Raw genomic sequence first — 20565 nt, forward strand, 5'->3', positions numbered from 1 at the left:
ACAGAGGTAAGAATAACTTATAGACCTTGCTCCTTCCAGACGTCACTTGAGATATTTGCCAACTGATCAGGTGAGATCTCAATGTTATGCTCGGGCGGGACTGGTTGGCGACAAAACAATTCTTCAAACCCAATGGTCAAAGGTACTGCTGGCCTGATGGTAATCTGTGAGTTGGGTTTATTTGCGTCGCGGGATGTTGTAATGGACTGCCGTATAGTTGGGACGTAGCGGGGCCACTGGGCTCGTAAGGAGCTGACCACTGTGTCCAAAAACATAGTCTCAAACTTGATATTGGGTGCCTTTCGATTGACAGACACAATGATTACAAGCTTCACATCGCCCTTCGAGTTCGGGAACCACCATTCTGCATCTGCCTTCAACTTTTGATAGGACTCAGAGACTCCAACTTCGACCACAACGGTCGGCCATTTTGCATCGCGACCTGGAATAGGTTGCGTAGGGACCCACGACTCGTCGGCCTCCTTTGAAGAAGACATACCTCGGACGCGTTTAGACCCTACCGGGCGAATCGACCGACGCAGTCCCATATCGCGTACCACATCTCGCACTTCACAAAGTAGGCCGCGTGAAGCTGTGTCATGGGCCCCAGTCACGAGCTTTATTATCATAGATCGAGTGCCGTAACTGAACATATGTCGAGCGGAGCTCGAAGAAAACTCTTCCGCAATACTTGGTGGGACGTTTGTGAAACGCAGGTATTTCATCACCTTGATGGGAAGGTTCTGCTGCTCTCTTATGATCTTCCGGATAGCGCGGGCCTCCGACCCGATGGCTTCATATGTGTCATCGGGTAGTTCTTGGAAGCACTTGACGTCGGGGGAGTCCGTGTCATCGGACATATCTGAATGTCGCGACATGGTGGTCAACATGGGCGTTTCCTAAATGGTATCGAAGTGAACAGAAAGTGCTGACATTTTTTGGCGTCCGAAACTATATAGTCTTAGTAAGTATTGGATACGGTTTGTAGTAATGAGTCATCCTTACCTTATCAATCGGATGAAGGTTGGAGGTGATCGGCACACTGTGCCAGTTGGAAAGACGATGGCATTGGTGCTTGTTCGTCGATTAGAATGATCGGCACACTGTGCCAGTGGTGATGGCAATGGTGATTGTTCTCGTCGACGATGAAGAGAAGGAGAAAGAAGAAAGAAGAGAGAGGGGATGGGCGTGGAGAAAATAATGGAAAGGGAGGTCAGAGATGTCAGAGGAAGGTGTCAAGGTGACATCTCCTACCCACTGAAATAAGGAAGGAGCAGGGGGACTTTAGGAAAAGCCACTTTGAAGTGATGCTACTCTTTAGGTATTATAACCTGATTCATTTAGCTTAAGATGGTATAAGGGCATGACGGTAATGGCCGCCACCAGGCCACTACCTCGCCCTCATTTACCTCAAACCAATGATTGGAAAAACTCCAAGCAAACCAAAAGTACAAGGTGATCGAATTCCGAGAGAATCAGAAGTAAAAAAATGATCGCATTCTAAAACGATTGAAAGCAACAAGAGAGAGACATTCAGCTTCTCAAGAAACAACTCATAGCCTCTTTTTAAGACGAACGGGGGCGCTGAGCCGACGGGGCTCCCACGGCTCCTATATTAATCAAACTAGTTAGTGATTAAACCTCTTGAAGATCTTTCTATGAAGTAAAGTACGATTCGGTAGTCTCATCCCGAGACTTGTGCACGTCACCCCTAACGCAAATGTTATTATTTCGGCTATTCACCCGGATATCCGCGAGAGCGCGAATATTGATGGGCCTGAGGTATCCTATGTCATCGTTGGGGGCATTTGTGCGGTTCAACGTAGTGATTATGACGGCTGCGATGGAGCTCAGACGAGGTAATACCTAGGCATCCTAGCGAGTTGGATCGGTGGAAGAGTCCACTCTAAGAGACGACACCATGATAGTGTTTTCGTCACCAGTTATGGTGATGGAGTTATCGATGTAAATATTGATTGGGGAATCCCACGGGTCGTGTATGTCGTTCTGATCGACGCTTATGACAGTTGTGCCGCTGTGTCTGGTGATAGACAATGTGTATGGGAGTGGAGCTGTGGCTGGAGTGGAAGTAGAGATAGGTTCAGAAGTAGATGTAGAAGAAGGATTGAGGTTTGCCCGCACTTGAGCGAGTTTATGTAGGTGGTGTCGCAAAATCCTCTTGGTCAACACCCACGCTATCAAAGCCGCGGGAAGCGCGGTCAGTGGTGTCGGTGACTGTCTCCTTGACCTTGTCCCGAGTGTACTTGGTGGAGTCAGGAGTGAGCTCCTACTAGGCCTCTGTAGGAAGAAGTGGTCAGTACCTACAACTTGATAGGCAAATAAAGCAGTGTCACATACTGGTGGAGAAATCCTTGTGGCCGCAATCAGACGTGATTAATATTGATAGGATCTTGGTAGTTGGAGATAGAAGTAAATTGTATAATATAGTTTGGTTGAAGTATGAGATGTTGAAGGAAGAACGGCTGAAGAGGCAACAAAGGGGGGGTTTAAATGAGCGCGAATCCAAATTATAGGGGAGCCTAAACCCAGAGGGCTTCAATCTTGTGAAGAGCGTAGTCAGAAGACTTTGAGACACTACAGTCGCTGGGCTGTTGCGGCCGTCAGTCAATGGACCTAGAGCTGTGGACGTACGCTTGGACTCAAATCCACAGCCCGAAGTACTTGGCCACAGATCGGGTGCTCTGGGCCCTTGGCTATGGAACCATAGCCCTCCCACCATAGCTCCTCGGTATTGGACGTGCGTCAGTCCACTACTGGTCCCTAAACCGCAGTCACTGTTCCCAAAGCTATGCGCCAGCTGGGCTCAGTATCCATCAACTGGCGATTTGGTTGGATTACTAAACTTGATGGCCTGGTATCGAGTACTGATATGTTATATTAAATACATCCAGCCAAAGAAGCTACTCGGCCACCTATTTTACCCCGAGTTACTTTTAAGTTCCTGCACGAGGTTCATAGATATTGTCGCCCTACCTCTCTATCTCGGGTCTAGCCCTAACGGACCTGATCCAGTATACTTTCAAAACACACCTGGCGCTCCCTAATCTTAAAATTTGTGGTTTCTTTATTCTCAGTTTGTTGATTACCACTCTCCCGAAATCCACGGCCTTCTCAACGACTTCTTAGTGAATACAGTAAAAGAACTGGCGTGCTTATCAAATATTATTGGCCAAACAGCACTCTCCGCCCCATACCACGCCTCTCTTAATACCCAGGCACCCCAAGTCTACTACAGGAATCATTTCAGCCTGCTCGGTTAGTTGCCTAGGACAAGCCCCGAGCCATATCCACTTTTCTGCCATATTCCCCAGGCCTCCAACCCAAGCCCTCCTCCTAACCCTCGCACCTTGGTTCGCTTATATCAGTTGTGCCCGTTCAATGGCAATTGATACGCGCACAACAACTTACGTAATTTTTGCACAACATATTAACTATATGATCACGTGGTTACATAAGATAAAATGTCATGTGATTATCAACCTCATATATCAGATCTATAACCTTATATATCAGATCTATATACAAAAAGCCTCAATTCTTCCGCATTAGGCAGCTTCTAAATGTATGATTGGCCTCCTCACACCCTGAGCACCTAGCTGGCGCCTTTTGCTTCCTTTTTGGGCCCTCCTCCTTCCCAATTAGGCAATCTGCCTCCCTTTTCCCTCCCTTTCTTACCTTTTGTGGTATATCGGGAGGTAAGATTAGAACTGATTGGGTGCCTAGAGTAGGCTTTATATACCAAAATAGGTCGATTTTATCCAATAGAATTGACTGATTTAATCTGATAAGATTAAATAGTCGATGCTTACATGGAAGCCCTATTGAGCGAGTGAAATAGCCGGAACATTCCCTAATTGGGCCTATTTGTAGGGCTAATTCACGCTGCTGATGAATTAACCTAAAAGAATAATTAGATATAAATCCACGAATTAGATCATATAGCCGATTTATATTAGCTTTTTTTGGAATAGAGCACTGATCAGATTCGATCTTATCTTAGATATTATCTTGCTGCTGATTGATAACCCTATCCATAGCTAGAAATACTGTGAAAAGGTCTCCATTTGAACCATTTAGTTATATACTTGCCATGTTTGCTATTTACTACAATGTTGCTATAGGTGATTGATATATAAGGTTGATAATCACGTGATAATTTATCTTATGTAACCACGTGATTATATAATAACTAACGTATTTCACAAGCGAGCTGCGCACACAAGCGAGCTGCGCACCCCACCCAAAACGCGTCCATGAATTAGCAATCAATTAATTCAACCACCCACCATGCCACCAATTCGCTCTCAAAGCTCTAGAAATTCAATAGAGCAAGAGGGTAGGATCTTATTAGCCATCCAGGCTTTTAAGAATCAAGAAATCTCATCAATTCGTGGTGTAGCGCGCTGCTACAATGTCCCTGAATCTACACTTCGGACCCGCCTACGTGGGGTCCAACAACGCGCGACTACTCGCGCAAACTCCCATAAATTGACAAAAATCGAAGAAGAATCTCTCGAAAAATAGATTCTCTCTATGGATTCTCGCGGATTAGCTCCCCGTCCCTCTACTGTACGAGAAATGGCGAACCTTCTTCAATATCGAGGAACTACACCGGTAGTTTCGGTTAGTGAAAACTGGGTTACAAACTTTGTGAAAAGATACCCTTCTCTATCCTCCAAATTCTCGAGACGCTATAATTACGAACGTGCGAAATGCGAAGACCCAAAGGTTATCCAGGAGTGGTTTAATCTTATCCAAAAGACAATCCTCCAGTTTGGAATCGACCCTGACGACGTTTATAACTTCGACGAGACTGGTTTTGCTATGGGCTTAACTGTAATAGTAAAGGTGATTACAAGGAGCGAATTCTACGGTTGGCGCTCACTTTTACAACCTGGAAATCGTGAATGGGTGACTACTATTGAATGTATCAATACGTCGGGTTGGGCCCTCCCTCTATATATCATTTTTAAAGGCAAAGTCTTTATTAAATTATAGTTCGATAGCCTCCCAAATAATTGGCGATTTGAAGTTAGTCCTAATGGCTGGACCTCTGATAAAATTGGACTTCGCTAGCTTAAAAAGCTCTTTATTCCTAGTACTTCTTTACATACAAAGGGGGGATATCGGCTTTTGATACTCGACGGACATAGAAGCCATTTAACCCCAAAATTCGATAAGATCTGTGAGCAAAATAAGGTTATACCAATCTGTATACCTCCTTATTTGTCTCACCTTTTATAGCCTCTCGATATTAGCTGTTTTGCGGTTCTAAAACGTGCGTACGGTCGGCTGGTTGAATCGAAAATGTGGGTCGGGATAAATCATATCGACAAACTTGACTTCCTTGAAGCGTATCTATCCGCTCGAATTGAGGCTTTTAAATCAGAGACTATCAAAAATAGCTTCACAGCAGCTGGTTTAGTACCTTTTATACCTGATCGAGTGATTGAGAAGCTCAATATTCGACTTCGAACCCCTACCCCCCCTCTAGTAGGGCGAGCGATTGGGACCCAAGGACACCCTCAAATTATGTGCAATTACAAAAGTAAGTATCCTCAATTAAAGCCTTACTTCGTATACGCTCACATAGCCCACCAAGTCCCCTAAACAAGGCGATTAATCAGGTCTTAAAGGCCTGTCAAATCACGATGCAGTCTACCGCTTTACTTGAGAAGGAAGTAAGCGAGCTACGTACTGCAAATGAGAAGCAAAAGCAAAAAAGGACTCGATCCCGGAAGTAGATACCCGCTGAGCAAGGGCTCTCAGTTCAAGAAGCTTCTCAGTTGATTACTGAGCTAGTGGAAGCAGATGAAGCACCCCCCTCCGCTCCACGAAGAAGCCCTTCGCTAGGTTTACAACCACGTACGCGGGCCCCACCAAAGTGTAGTGGCTGTGGAGAAATAGGGCATAAAATCAATAGGTGTTTAGCTAGATAAATCAATTTAGTTGAATTAATTTAATGGTGTTTTGGTTGAGATAAATATAGTTAAATTCAATAGGTGGATATGGGTGCGCAGCTCGCTTGTGTGCGCAGCTCGCTTGTGAAATACGTTATGTTGTGCAAAAATTACGTAAGTTGTTGTGCGCGTATCAATTCCCCCGTTCAATATGGCGGTCTCTCTCTTTCGGTCTAGTTCTCGGGTCAAGGGGTTGCTAGGCACCGCCTTAGTGGTCTCCAACTAGTGTCACAGAAAATAGCGCAGCCTTAGCACTTGCGAGCCGTACGCGCTAGGCTGGTGTCACAGATCGGGTTTCAGGATTACTCCGGGTATAACGAAAGCTCCGTGGTATGGAAGAGGGTTCCGCATCCTCGTTTATTCTACGTACAGTAATTCATAGGTCCGCCATTTACACTTCAAACGCTGCTGAAATGATGATGGTCAATAGAAGGCTGAACTTTGCTATATATGCAAATATAATACGTCAACATGCTCACCTCTATAATATATACATGGAAAAGGTTTGAATTGGACAGGTAAGTACTAAGAAATGAAATTCAACGCTATTGGCATAATTTGTAATATCACCCTTCTAAAAAAGACAGAAGAAACTTGTTGATATGAAAGGTCCACACCAAAAAGCCAGATCAATGCAGACGATGATGGTATCTTAGTGTGTATCAAGCAATCAAAATGCAACGCTACTAGTTCTGTAAAGCACCCGGACGAAGATCCACAGTCTCAAAGTCTAATCCACTGGCTTCGAAAACATGTCCTGGTCGCAAAGCCCCTGTGTAGATATTTTCCTCAGCGTGTGGATGGAACAGGCCAGTCTGGCTGCAGTTTAGAACCGTCGTTAAACCCGGAGGATCAGTCAGTCGAAATACGCCCCAATCGGGGGTTTTGCTTGGAGCGCACACGATGGCAATGCTTTCGGGTAGCATCACTTGGTAACCGCAGTGTGTGTGTAGATCACGGGAGCTCATGAAACAGGTCTGTGACGGATGTGTGTGGATCCAGCCGAGCGTCATCAAATCCTCGGAGTCACAGTAATCGAAAAGGGCCGACTCATTAACCGTCTCGCAGGTGTCTGATGTTGACGTTTGCTCGGGAATGACAAGTTTTGATATGAAAAGGGCGTTGGAAACGAGGGTACCACACAGGATACCGCATGTCTCGAGGTTGGCGCGAGTGTTAGGAGCAGCCAGAGATAAGAAGCGGGATCGGAGATTCGCTGGCAAAAACACCGAGCGCAAAGGGGTGCCGTTTTCGAGATAGGCCGAAGGTTTGAAGGTGTAACTCGACGGATCCAGCCCTGGACGCGTTTTTTCTTCGGATTTGATTTTTGCAGGCAGGACCGGAGCTGGGGATATCTTCGCCGGCCGCGAAGGCGCTACAGGTGTTGCAGAATCACCGACAATAGATGCGCGGCTAGGCTCAAGATGCTCTTTCGGAGGCAATATCGGGGGCGCATGGCGTTCGGCGTTCTTGTCGAGGATAGCAATTTGTCCTGGAGATGTAGTGGGCTCCAAAGGCTTTTGACGTGGCACAGTTGGATAATTGTACGCAGAAGTGGCTGACAAAGGAACCTCTGAATCTTTGGGACGTTGGCCATAAAATTGATCTGTGTGATCGAAATCGGACCTAATGTTTTCAGCACGTCGGCCCAGGTCGCGATCATCAGAGTTCGGATCCGATTTAAGAGAATGGTCCCAGTCACCCCATACGCCAGCTGCGCGACGACTTTCCAGCTCTTCGGCAGATGGCCCCGAAAGACCGTTTGAGCCTCGAACGGTGGCTCGGCGATTGAGCTCTGATCTAGCTAACTGCACAGCGAGATCTCGATTCGCTCCAGCTTCCAAAGGCTCTGCAACGCCTGATAGAGCGGGATCCGGGACTTGCTCTCGTGGCTCAGCAACGATGTTGGCTCGTGAAGGTTGTTTTCGAGATTCACGCTCCCGCATCAACTGAGTATAGCGCTCATATCGCTTATTGATACGCGGTCTCAGGATTTCCAGCTTGCTAAGGTTTTTCTCAACCTCTTTTTCAGCTGCCACCAAGGCCTTGCGGTCTTCCGCGTTCTTTTTGGTATCGGGGTGCTTGGAAAGATGGACCAGGATCAACTGAGCATGTCGAAATAGAATAAGGTAGGCTTGCTCATCATGTCCTTCGCGTTCGTAGATGTGGGCCTAGCAAGTTGAGGAAAGTTAACAAATCTGGAATGGTGTTCAAGTGTAGGCAACAGTTATGACCAACCTCACGTAAAAGCGTCGCGGCGGTCCTTAGCCAATATCGCAATGGAACAGAAGAGTTGTACTCGTAGTTCTGTGCTATCCGTGTAATGTGTTCAACACTTTGAGGGGCAGTACCTCCAGTGGCGCCCATCGGATTGGAAGCCATGGTAAAAGGTACGCAAACAGGAGTAGGAAGCCAAGATCAAATCAAGCATCAAATAGCATAGTGAGATAGGAATCTCCGAAAGGAAAGACCAGCGGCAATAGTGAGAGCCGCATCTAGGCGACCTGGAAGATGAACTTGGTGAGGGGGGATGAGAAAGCGGGAAGCTTTGGGGGTCTCTCCGCTCTCCACTCTCCGCCTCTATTCGCCCGAAAAAAAAAAAAAAAAAAGTGCTGTTGTAAATTCTCTGACTCTCACAATTGATCTTCCTTCATTGATGTTCTTTATTTACTCATGGCATAATCAAAATAGACCTAGAGTTTGCCACATTCTCTCAAAGAAAATGTCCATATCCACACGAACCCCGCTGGCGCGGTTCCCGTGGACTACGAAGCTTTACCCATTGGTCAAAAGACAACGCGGGAAAGTGAAGCCTCGACCACAGTTCGTGAATGAAGATCTACTAGGTAGGTGTAAGCCTCAGCCCTAACACGTAAAAACATACTCATGCCTTTGAAATTTGCAGATAATGTTCTCGAACGCGTATCGCCTTACCTTCGTCGAAACCAACCGGTAGACATTCTGGATCTTTGGCCTGGATCTGGTCTATTATCGTCTAAAGTGAATAACCTTCTTAAGCCACGCCGCCATGTGCTTGTTGAACCAAATGTTCACTTCCACCCTTTTCTCACTCCGCTCACCAAAAGCAACACGTCTTATAAGATCGTTCAAGAAACCATATACGGGAAATTGAAATGGTCTGATTTCTTTGCAGAGCATTTCCCAGAACAAGGTCTTGAAAACCGAGACAACTCAGGGATTATACCAATGAATCATACACTCCTTGTACTGGCCAATCTACCTGAGGCTGTCAGTTCAAACGATCATTTCAAACCCAGCCGCTGGTTCCTCAACTTCATGAATAGCTGCTTAAAACAATCTGAACTGAATACGTACGGGGCCGTACGAGTCCTTGCCACAATGCCCTTCATTGAAATCTCGGCTATGTTACCACGGTCTGTCATTGACCGTACACGAACTGGTGTTTTCGCAGAGACCATAGGCTTGCATAACTTAGAGATTGCCAGTCCAGCCGAAAATGAACGCTCCGTTCAATGGCGGGGCTTCAGTGGCTTGGAAGACAACAGGAAACGTGTGGCCGAAAGAGCTGCAGCACATGGCATTATCACTCCACCCACCAGAGAGCTTCCTCCATTGGAAGCAGTGCCGGAATATGCCCACCGCGGGAGAAAGGAATCACCACATCAACTTCGATTACGTACTCCTTTTCACAAGAATATCTTTGCGACCATCGCGGCAGCGGATGAGTTGGGTATCAAGTCAGCCTTCGACACCACGGACCCCAAAGCTAAAGAATTATGGCGGAAGCGAGGAGTAGCACTCACGCATCTTGCCAGAGACAATACATCGCATTACTACCGGCAAAGGCTTGCCAACATACAACTAGAGATTGACGAAGTGAGCCGGACATTTGCACGTGCGGCTGCAGACCCCAAGGAAACCGTCGAGAGGCTGAAAGCTCTGGAAGATCAGATGACATCTCTCAAATCGAGTTTTAGGGCTGTGTTCTCAGAGGTTCACTTCACCGTGTTGGAAAAGTATGAACATATTACCGATGATTCCCGGTTAACCAAAATCTCCAACAATTTCGATGATGCTGTCCTGGACCATGATCGACGACCATTCGAGCCCTTATACATCCACCCTGATGAGCTCTATCCTCGCGACATCCCGATTGGCATGATTTATTTCGAAGCAGACCCCAGCCCGCCCTTGTTGAAGAAAGTCTTTGACCTACCGCGTGCAACGGCACAAAATATCCTCGAACGACATTTTGCACTGCTAAGTTGTGTGGGCTTTCGTGGCAAAATGTCTGTCACCGAACTTCTCGAAACTCTTTTCCCATTAGAGACCATCAATGATCATGTGCGGGATATTCCAAGCCTCGCAACATTTGCCAGCAGACGACTTAAGGCTGGGTATGGGCCGATGCCCCTGCCGGATGGTTCGACGTCGGACCCGGCTTTCGTCTACCAGGAGAACGTGGACTATGATTTGAGCGATGTTCGAATCCGCATTCTTTCTGCCAGCACCTTGTTGGATATTGCGATCAAATACGAGAAGCTTGCGGATAAGCTCGATATCATTCCTTTTAGTCGAGCTCTCGGCGCAGCAGTGACTCAGGCCCAGTTAGGGGAAGATGTTGTGAAGACAAGCATGAGATAGGGCTGCATGTATATGTATACTATCTTGTATACTTTGTATTATTACTTTGTAAATTATTTGTATATTATTTGCTATGATGATGGATATAATACCATAGATTATAGACTTTCGACAATCTGACTCGGAGTATTTAGGGTTACATGTGGTTGGTTGCATCCGGCACGAGGCCGAAGGATTGGATGTTAAGTTGAGTCATATAGAAATGCCAATGTGATCAGAGGGCGATATCAATATACTATATATAACAATAATATACATTCAACCTAAAAATAAAGCAGATGAACAGCCGTTGACAGCCGTTGAGACGCATGCGGAGATGCTCCAGAGTCATAGATTTGGCCACACCTATTATTTACGGCGTTCGTATTCCTATGCCCTATCGAGTCTAGAGTCAACGAACTAACTAAACGAACTAAATCCAGATCTTGAAATTAAAATGAGGAAACCGCAGATTAATTTCCCGTCGACAAGTCCCCCACTGGCACCGTAGTATTTTACTGTCACTTGTCGATCTTTTTATCTTCTACCATTTGTGTTTTTTGGTCGAGACCGGAAGTGGGCCAAGGTCGTGTTTTTTTTTTCTCTTTGCTTTTTATTTGCTTTATTACTTCTAGCTTAGCCAGTTCCTAATTATTCTTTGTCTATATGGATTATACGACATTCTTTCTCCCTTATAGTGCCCTCGCCACCCTTGATAGATCCAACCGTGGGTGAGGCTTAATTGCCTATCGCGAATGCCGGTGGCGCTGATATCAGAACAATTTCACTGATCTCGGCGAATTTCCCGATATCTTATAGGGACCTTGATCTGCTCAAAAATCCCTCCGCTGACATTGCGTATCGAAAGCATGGTCAATCCACCATTCCCGTTGTCGGTCCAGACGGCTCAAGGCAAAAACCCACCACTATATGCTCAAGTCCCAACGAGTCTCACGCCACCTGTGACTCCTATAGCCAAGGAAACGCCTTCCCAAGATTCGAAGGCAAAGCAAGCGCCCTCCATTTCCAAGGACAATGCAGGAACTCTGCTTTTCACAGATGACCTCGAAATCTGCCACGATGACAACAACCGCTCTCTCGAGTTCGGCCGTGGCGTCTGGAGCATAGTATACAAAGCGCGCTCATTGTCGCGTTCCCAACCAAACCTCCCAGGGACACCTCCAAGCTCCCCCGTCTCAACATCGCAACTGCTAGCCGTGAAAGCACCGCTGCGCCGAGACGCGCGCCCAGTCCTCAACGCCGAAGCGATCACCCTAACCCGCCTCACTCAAACCCAAGGCCACGAGCAATACGTCGTCCCCTTCCACGGCTACCATGCCGAGCTAGGCGCACTAGTAATGGGCGCTGTTCCAACCTCCCTGGCAACCTTCATCGAAGAGCAATCCAAGCTCGCGCGCACCCGCCAGCCAGTAACAGCAACAATGTTCGACCCAGTTCAAGGCCCAGCCTCGTACCAGGATCTCGCGCGCAAGCTCATCGCTGGCCTGAACTGGCTGCACCAAGTCGGCGGCGTCGTGCACGGCGATATCAAACCACACAATATCCTCCTTCGACCCGTCGACACAGACAGCGAAGAACACGCTTTCCCTTACGAGCCTCTGTTCGCGGATTTCTCCGCCACGGTCGATATCCCGACTGATGCGGATGCGTCGGTTGATACGACGCGCGCGTCGATGTCGTCGTTCACGCCGCCATTCACGGCGCCGGAAATGCTTGCTTCGTTAACGTCGACGGAGATGGCGCCGACGCCTGCGTCGGATGTTTTCTCGCTTGCTGCCACGTTGCTTGCGGCTGCAACGGGTGATTTGTTGCTTTATCCGAATATGAATCATCGGCTGCGGCTTGAGATGGCCAGGGCTGGACATCAGATTATTGATTTCACGAGGTCTGGGATGAATGGGAGTCGGGTTCCGAGGAATGGATTCGTTGAGAAGATTGTGAAGCCGGCTGTTGTTAAGGATCCTGCGCAGCGGATTTCGACATCGGATTGGGTGGAACTTGCGTCTGCCTGATGTTGGAGCGGATCTGTTGGACTATTTCGGTTATTTGTTTTTTCTTTGCATTGTCTATATACCCTGTTTAGATGGAGTTTGGTGGGATATGTATGATATCAGGAGCACGTGGAGGAATCAGCATAATATTTATCAATCAATTAATACCTAGTGGAGCATGAGGATATCAGTGTTTCATTCATGAGTATCGGATATTTCATAGAGTAGTGAGTTCGGAGCAGAGTAGTGATTTTGGAGTGGAGTAGCGAGCATCAACAGACGATGGTAATGATACCAAAGACAAGCCCATGTGTACACATGCGTCGCGTCAACTTGATCAAGCAGCGGCATTACTGCCTTCGACAAAACCCTTCAAATCAGCAACCCACAGGTCAAAAGAATCCTGCAGCTTAACCCCGTACATCCACCGCACCACATAAGCCAACCACCCATTCTGCGCCTCCCAATTCCGCACCTCCGTCCCACCCTCCACAGCCGTAAACTCATGCACCCGCTCCGCCTGTAAAAGCGATGACGCAAACGCACCCGGCGCTTCGGCGTCAGCGATCCACACGATACGGCCGCCCTGACCTGTCTCCGCGTTTGGCGCACTACATTCGCTTACGAGAGCATGTATGTCTTTTGATGGTTGGGGCTTGGTAGATGTTGAATCCATGCGAACGTGCAAGGTGAATTTTGTTCCTTTTTGCAGGATTGGAGATAAATTTGTTTCTGTTGGTGTGGATGTGGATGTAGATGTTGATGCTGGTGTTGGGTCTGGTGCGGAGGTGGATGGAGACGGGTCTGGGGCTGGCTGGGAGCGGATGGTTATGCGTGGCACGAAGGTATTCCAGCTTGGCCATGTTGATGTGTTTGTTAAGGCGGCCCAGACCTCTTGGGACGGGGCACTTATGAAGGTTGAGCTGCCGATGTGTAGGATTGCTTGCTCGAAGGGAATATTAGGGGTTGCGCGCGTGGCGTTTGTTGGGTCTGTTAAGGTCGCCATGATGGATTGAGAGTCGGTGGTTGAGAATTGGGATTGAGGAGAGGGTTGAAAAGGAAAGAAAGGTAAGTAGGTGGGCAGGTAAGAGTCATAAATTGTGTATAACGTTAGGCTAGGCTGCGAGAGGAATAGTCCGTGCACAGGTTGTTTACACCCGGGCCGATACCTACATGCACCTGCCCAGGTGGCTTAGGAGGGCTGAGAAGTTGGAGCAAGAGATAATTGCAAGTGCAACAACCAGCTCTAGTGCGAGCCTTTTAAATACCCCGAGCTTGCTCGGAGTCCAGTGGTTGAGTGCATTGTAGTTGTTACTACAAAAATCGTCGTCTAGGTATTTATAAGTTGACGAGCACCTCTACCTGGTAGAAATCAAAAAGCTGGGCTACACTAAGTAGAAAGGTACCGCCCTTGATATCTTCTAGAATATTCGTATATCATAACAGTCGGCAGCTATTAGAGCTACAAGGCCATACAGAATTCCCAGCCACATGCATGCACGGTTGATCGAGTATAACATTGTTCCTATTTATAGATTCCGACATGCGATATCATCAACATGGGTAAATTAGGCATATTATCTTAATTAATGACCTCCAACATAGTATAACGTGTTTCGTAAGTCCAACTTGACCATCAAAGGTGACGTAGTGATGCCAAGACCAACCTTTATTTGAAGCTATGCCTGTTACAGATACAGAAAAGACCAGACGGCCACATATGCAGCCTTTTGATGTTACAGGGCTCTTAAGTGGTCTTTGAGGCAGTCTTTTCGGTGGTCTTCTTGAATCTATTATGGGCTTCCCCCTTTCCAGTTGGGTAGATGGTAGAAAAAGGTGGAAAAAACATACTTTGTGAGACTTTTCTATGTGAGGTATCTGATGTGTGAACAGATGCTTGATTGATCCTAAGATCTCTCTTTCTATTCAATATTTGATATCTGCTTTAGAGTCTGATATATATCATCAAGTAGCAGAATAAAGCCTGATGCACAGGTATATCATACTCCATCATTGGATAAAGCTCCATTCTGAACTTATTCCCATCTATCTAGTACCCACACGGAGTTAGGGCATACTAATAAGCAAACTCTCTCACTCTCAGATGCAAGAAATCATAGAATTATCGTTGATATGTGCTCAAGTATTTATATTTCAAACGGTCAGGGAGATAGAAACATAGTCAAGTCGCGCAACCTTGAGATTGCCGGCTTGATGGACCAACCCTTTTGGAGAGCCTGCTCATGTAGGAGAATCCCTGCGGCAGATCAGATGGACTTGCCAATCCTTCTTTGATATCAATTGAAAAATTAAGTGCACCCATGGACATTCCATGGATTAAATGGTGATCTCTCTGATCCATCTGCCAAAGATTCTTTGCTCTTCTCTATCCGCTCCTTCTTGCAATGCTGCACCTTCCTCAGAACTCCTGCCATGAACAAAACTCATCTTCCTCCTCTTCCTCTTCTTCTCTTTCTCCTCTCCCAGATCCCATACATTCTTTCATCCAACGCTCTTTCATCTATACACTCATTTCCATCTTTCGTTTTCTTCAACATGCAGTATAATACCCCAGTTCCGGTTTTTGTCCAGGCCTCTCATCAACCTCCTCCTACCCTTCTTGCCCGCCCAAGGCCCCGATTTTGTATCCTGCGCCCCGGGGGCTTTTGGACACCTCTGATTCCACTGGACGAGTTGCCTGATTGGTTAGAGATTTGCAACTGGGCTCCCGACTTGTATATGGGGATGTACCCGGCATCAATGACCTTCATACCACGAGAAGGGGAGTATGACGTTTTCTGTCATCACTGCTCTCACCGAGTGGACTCGCTACACCAAAGTGTCTCAGAACGAGAAGCTCCTTCTGTGGCCCCCAGTAATGCCGCCAGTAATGGAACCTCGTCCAAAGACTGTTCTGAACGACAAGTCTCTCCAAACGCTTATCACACCGATGCTGTTTCATTGCCTACGGTGCTCCATCGTGGCTCCCCAGAGCACTTCTTGGAACAGCCTCCTTTCAGTGCGATGCTCCAGACGCCTTTTGTTGGAATGTGTGTGGTCGACATGAACTCACAGTATCCGGATATTTCTCAGGACCCTGCTGGCCCAAAGCGACGTATGAGCATCGAAAACTCGATCCCTTCTCAGATCTTTGCCGCAGTCGGCATTGGCAGCCCTCCTCTTTCCGTGGCGAATTCGGGAAATTCCCGCAGGCCTGACTCGCCTTATCCACATGCACATGACAGCGGATCTTTTGGCAAACCTAAGCGTGTTGAATCACTGCGGAACGAAAGCGTTGCGTCAATGCAAAGTGGCAGTGTTGCGTCGACTCGATCTCTTACAGTTGCTGCCATTGAACAAATGAAAAGGATGCGAAGAAGAAGGCTCTCTCGCGGAAGCAGTTTGCTTGCAAGTATCAGTATCGCAGGAGCAACAAATCTGTCTCAGGTCTCAGGCTCAAAGATATCCAAGGTTTCGAAAGATTCCTCTATCCGCGTTATCTCAAAGTATCGTCCAAAGGTTATACTGCGTCGTCGACGCGCGGAGGAAAGGAAAACCCGCAAACCCAAGTCAGAGACCTCAATAGAGGTGCGGCTGAAGCCGGAGCAACCGAATTCTGCTACCAAGAGACGCGATCGTCGTCAGCGCATGATGAAACGCAGAAAGCAATCTGATCGGGGCAAGCAACCTTATCGAAACATGATGCAGATTCCACATTGGAGCCCGGGTATGTGCAAGCACTAAGTTGTGATTGAAAATGCTCTGCATACGAGAAGAAGTTGTATCACTGTCTTGGCTGTTCGTATTATTCACACAAGTTTATTTTGACTGGGTTTTGTTCTCTAGATCGATGTCCTTCTTTTCCATTTCATTTTGCTGGGTCTGGCCATGTCGTTCTTTCGTTCGTCCTTTCCGTGAGGTTGCGTTTATGCATTTCCTGGTGAGCCGGCTTCTCGTTTCCCTCCACGTTCTTTTTGCTTCTGGGGAGGTTCTGGTTTCGTTTCGTTCATTTTGCTGTTCTCCACCGGTTGCCTGTATGTAGTTGATGACTTTGCCTCGCTTTGGCCCATTCCTTTGTTGTTCTGAGCTGCCTTTTGACTTTCCGCCCACTTCGTATTGTTATTCACAGTCGTTTTCCAGTGAATGGACTGGTTTTCTGTCGCTTGTCTTCACGGAATGTGTACTTCACTAAGTTCACTTGTTGAACCCAACCAGAATTGAAGCCAACTGTTCCATCTTTTCAGAGTCGTTAACAGAATGCAGACTCTTTTTTCCCATAGCACCAAGGCCAAACCCCTTAAAATCGCCCCCGAAGGATTCCAATGCGAGATCCACTTCGGCCCGGACAACCCCCGCACTTATAGTTGATAGCCTTCCCAGCCAGGCAACTTCGCACACACGATGAAGGTGAAAAAGCCCCGTGGTATCCGGCATGACCGGGACTGTGGTCGCTGCAAAGTCCGAGGGGTCAAGTGTGACTTGAACCGCCCCCGATGTCAAGGCTGTCTAGAGGGTGGAGAAGCATGCAACTATCCACAACGAGTTGTATGGGTAGATGATAAGAAGTCCAAATCACCAACCGCACAGATTCCTGAAACGCCAGGGCCTACCAAGTCATCATCTATCAATCTATATGGCTTCGTCGACCTCCTGGACACTTTTTGCCAACAAATCCAATCCAGCAGCCGCGATATCCCAGAAGAAGGAATCCAACTGATTACACGCACGCTAAGCTTTGCCCGCTCACGCATCCAAGATGCGAACAACAAAGAATCTCTCCAGTCGCACCTGGTGGCCTTAACGAATCTGAGCCAAGTGATCCAGTCCGCCCACCCAATTGCACTCTTCGGCATCGCCACTTTCGCCATGTTCGAAGTATGCTGCGGGTCCTTTGGGAACTGGCATTGCCATCTCCAAGGCGCACGCTCCCTGCTAGATCTCCACTGCCAACACAAAGCCGATTTCGACGACCTCTGCGGCGAGATCTCCGGTCTAGCTGATGTCCTCGCCTATCTAGTGTGGTTTGATGTTACAGGTGCCCTCGTCCGAGAAAGTCCATTAATTTTTGAAGACTGGCATCGCGAGACCTTATCTACTGGCTTCCTCGACTCTGTCGGCTGTCCAGCAGATACCTTCGATCTTCTTGTCTACCTTGCGAAACACCCCGACGGCGATGGAATTCGTACTATAGACCTCAGTGCTCGAGCAATGGCCCAAGTCCTACAGCTCAACCCAGGCGACTCGACCGATCGCAATCTGGCTGCGACCGTTTATAGAGGCGCCGCTGCAATCATGGCATTCAGTCGCGCGGGAATGACGACGGGCGACCCATCTCCATCAACATATCATGCAAACGTAGTCTCCTCCATGGTTGATCGAGCTTGTCAGGCTATCGCGGATATCCCGTCTTCGTCAAGATTCTACGTGCACCTAGCTACTCCCGCGTACTTGATCGCGATGAGTGCCTCGACAGCCCGACAATGCGAGATAATCCGAGGATACTGGCGAAACTGCCAGTCGTGTGAATTCCCCCGATATCCGGACGCGGAGGCGCAGTGCGAGAGGAAGTGGAGGATATGCGGTGTGGGGTTTAGCGTCGATTAGATTGCCTTCCTAATCGGGAAATATCCCACTTCTTATCTACACGGGTCTTACAACATATATAAAGGTGTGAGAGTCCAACTTTCTAGCTTCGTAGTTCTCGTAAATGAATAAAAGTTCCCTCATGGCTACCTCGTACCAAGACCGTTGCGCCCAAAAGCGCGCTGACCAGCTCGCCCTCATCCTCCCCGAATGGCGCTTAGATCCCGTTCCCTCCATAGAATCCACGCCAAGCGCCCTGGCATATCTGCGTCGCATCCTCAGTCCAGAGGAGCTAGCTCTCACGGAGGAAACTGATATCGCCGTTCTTCTCCGAAAGCTTTCATCCGGAGAACTCTCATCTCTAAAGCTAACCCGAGTCTTCGCTAAGCGCGCCGCCCTCGCTCACCAACTCACAACATGCTGCACGGAGATCTTCTTCGAAGAAGCCTTCGCTGTCGCTAAGGAACTAGATGACCATCTCGCCAAGACGGGCAAGACTGTCGGCCCTCTACACGGATTACCGGTATCCATCAAAGACCTATTCTCCGTCGAAGGACTAGACACTTCAATCGGTGAATCCACCTTTTCCCCACACCGCACCTTTCTCTCTGTATAGCTATTTGTTTACTAACAAGTTCAAATGCAGGCTGGGTCGGCCTCACAAATAACCCAGCACCAGCAGACAAATCCGTAGCTCGCACACTGCGCCGTCTCGGCGCAGTCCTCTACGTGAAAACCAATCTGCCCCAATCGATGATGATGTCCGACTCCTACAACCACGTCTTCGGGCAATGCGTCAACCCATTCAACCGCGAGCTGATTTCCGGTGGGAGTTCCGGCGGCGAGGGATCGCTAGTTGCGGCGCGCGGAAGCGTGTTGGGGATTGGTACTGACTTGGGCGGTTCGATTCGAATTCCGGCGGGACTTTGTGGACTTTATGGACTCTCGCCTAGTCCTGGTAGACATCCTTATGAGAGGGGGAAGTAAGTTTTACTCTGAACTGTTGTATTTTGTTTTTGATTTCGCGTGGGGAGCAAAAAAAAGAGAAAGAAAAATGTGCTAATTGAATGATTCATAGTCCCGGACAGGATATTGTGAGATCTGTCGCTGGGCCTATGGCCTGTGATCTTGCGACTATTGAGAGGTATATGGAGGTTTTGCCTGATGCGAAGCCGTGGGAGGTTGATCAACATGTTGCGCCTGTAGCGTGGAGAAAGGAATTGGCTTCTCCCGGGGCGAAGAGAATGAGGATTGGATTTTTGGTTGATGATGGTGTTGTCAAGGTGCAGCCACCGGTTGCAAGGGCTATGCGTGAGGTTGTCGAGGCACTGAGAGCGGCGGGACATGAGGGTAAGACAACTGACACCAAACCCTTGCACTGCATAATCTGAATCATTTATTAACGAAACCTCAGTGTTCGAGTGGGATGCCTCCTCGCATAAATATGCATATGACCTCTGGGCGAAGGCTATCTTCTCTGATGGCGGCGAGGGCTGTCGAAGACAGATTGAGAAAACCGGCGAGCCGCTTGTTGAGGGTATGCTCGTTGGTAAACCTGAGGATACACTGACTACTAGTCAAACGCACCAAGTAAGGGGGCTCCGTCTTGCTATTATCTTCATTGTTCACTAACGTAAATCGCAGCTCAATGCGGACAAATACAATTACGAATCAGCATATCTCGATAAATGGATATCATCCGATATCGACGCATTGATCATGCCCAATATCCCATGGGTGGGATACAAGCCGTGGACGTGGGTGAAGTCGAGCGCATATGTGGGTTACACGAGTATCTGGAATCTGCTTGGCTATGCTGCATTGGCAACGCCTGTGACTACTGCCTCGAAGGAGAAGGATGTTCCCGATGAAGAGTGGCTGGCCCATGTTCCCAGGAATGAGGGTGATAAGTTTAATAAGGAGCAGTGTGAGTACTTACGATATTGGAGTCTTTTCGACAGATGCTGATTCCATTTTAGATGACCCCAACTTGGTTGAGGGAATGCCTGTCGGAATACAGGTTGTCGGCGGTCGATTTGGTGAAGAGAAGTGTGTTGCTGTGGCTAAGGCGATTGAACTGGCCATGCAGAGGAAGATGACCTCGCGGGCAAGCCTTTGATCCACTACGGGCAGTAGAGATACATTATACGTTTATATAGCTCCAGGGTCATGTACTCTTTATCTTAATTACGTCTGGCACTATCAACATTTACACATAGTTCCTTGCCTCCAGTCTCGACGACTAATGCACAGCAGAACAGCATATATATATATAGAGTTATATCACTCCACGACCCGAACTCCATTATGAATATTCGTGCATTTCTAAAAGATAAACATCGTCATTTCTATCGTTCTCGTGTAGAATCCGAGTACAGGCCTTG

The 20565-nt window shown here is 47.8% G+C and overlaps 8 protein-coding genes across 8 annotated transcripts; 5 read left to right on the top strand and 3 right to left on the bottom strand.

The window, feature by feature from the left end:
- Positions 1-17: 17 nt before the first annotated feature.
- On the bottom strand, positions 18-890 carry N7500_009948 (uncharacterized protein; the record flags this gene model as incomplete). The annotated part of the gene is made up of 1 exon (XM_056681086.1): positions 18-890. The coding sequence occupies one exon, from the start codon at positions 888-890 to the stop codon at positions 18-20; it is 873 nt and encodes a 290-aa protein (XP_056528468.1).
- A 5777-nt stretch (positions 891-6667) lies between these two features.
- On the bottom strand, positions 6668-8363 carry N7500_009949 (putative endosome-associated ubiquitin isopeptidase (AmsH); the record flags this gene model as incomplete). The annotated part of the gene is made up of 2 exons (XM_056681087.1): positions 6668-8152; positions 8220-8363. The coding sequence occupies 2 exons, from the start codon at positions 8361-8363 to the stop codon at positions 6668-6670; spliced, it is 1629 nt and encodes a 542-aa protein (XP_056528469.1).
- A 340-nt stretch (positions 8364-8703) lies between these two features.
- On the top strand, positions 8704-10607 carry N7500_009950 (uncharacterized protein; the record flags this gene model as incomplete). The annotated part of the gene is made up of 2 exons (XM_056681088.1): positions 8704-8827; positions 8887-10607. The coding sequence occupies 2 exons, from the start codon at positions 8704-8706 to the stop codon at positions 10605-10607; spliced, it is 1845 nt and encodes a 614-aa protein (XP_056528470.1).
- An 848-nt stretch (positions 10608-11455) lies between these two features.
- Positions 11456-12619, top strand: N7500_009951 (protein kinase domain-containing protein; the record flags this gene model as incomplete). Its single annotated transcript, XM_056681089.1, has 1 exon — positions 11456-12619. The coding sequence occupies one exon, from the start codon at positions 11456-11458 to the stop codon at positions 12617-12619; it is 1164 nt and encodes a 387-aa protein (XP_056528471.1).
- Positions 12620-12935: 316 nt separating this feature from the next.
- On the bottom strand, positions 12936-13604 carry N7500_009952 (SRPBCC domain-containing protein; the record flags this gene model as incomplete). Its single annotated transcript, XM_056681090.1, has 1 exon — positions 12936-13604. The coding sequence occupies one exon, from the start codon at positions 13602-13604 to the stop codon at positions 12936-12938; it is 669 nt and encodes a 222-aa protein (XP_056528472.1).
- Positions 13605-15154: 1550 nt separating this feature from the next.
- Positions 15155-16342, top strand: N7500_009953 (uncharacterized protein; the record flags this gene model as incomplete). Its single annotated transcript, XM_056681091.1, has 1 exon — positions 15155-16342. The coding sequence occupies one exon, from the start codon at positions 15155-15157 to the stop codon at positions 16340-16342; it is 1188 nt and encodes a 395-aa protein (XP_056528473.1).
- Positions 16343-16999: 657 nt separating this feature from the next.
- On the top strand, positions 17000-18202 carry N7500_009954 (Zn(II)2Cys6 transcription factor; the record flags this gene model as incomplete). Its single annotated transcript, XM_056681092.1, has 1 exon — positions 17000-18202. One exon carries the CDS (start codon positions 17000-17002, stop codon positions 18200-18202), a length of 1203 nt encoding a protein of 400 aa, XP_056528474.1.
- A 121-nt stretch (positions 18203-18323) lies between these two features.
- On the top strand, positions 18324-20300 carry N7500_009955 (Amidase; the record flags this gene model as incomplete). The annotated part of the gene is made up of 6 exons (XM_056681093.1): positions 18324-18753; positions 18828-19164; positions 19260-19531; positions 19596-19771; positions 19826-20108; positions 20161-20300. 6 exons carry the CDS (start codon positions 18324-18326, stop codon positions 20298-20300), a joined length of 1638 nt encoding a protein of 545 aa, XP_056528475.1.
- Positions 20301-20565: the final 265 nt, after the last annotated feature.

The sequence above is a fragment of the Penicillium coprophilum genome (assembly GCF_028826855.1).
Source record: "Penicillium coprophilum strain IBT 35676 chromosome Unknown utg000006l_segment0_segment0, whole genome shotgun sequence".
In the NCBI taxonomy this organism is placed as follows: Eukaryota; Fungi; Ascomycota; class Eurotiomycetes; order Eurotiales; family Aspergillaceae; genus Penicillium; species Penicillium coprophilum.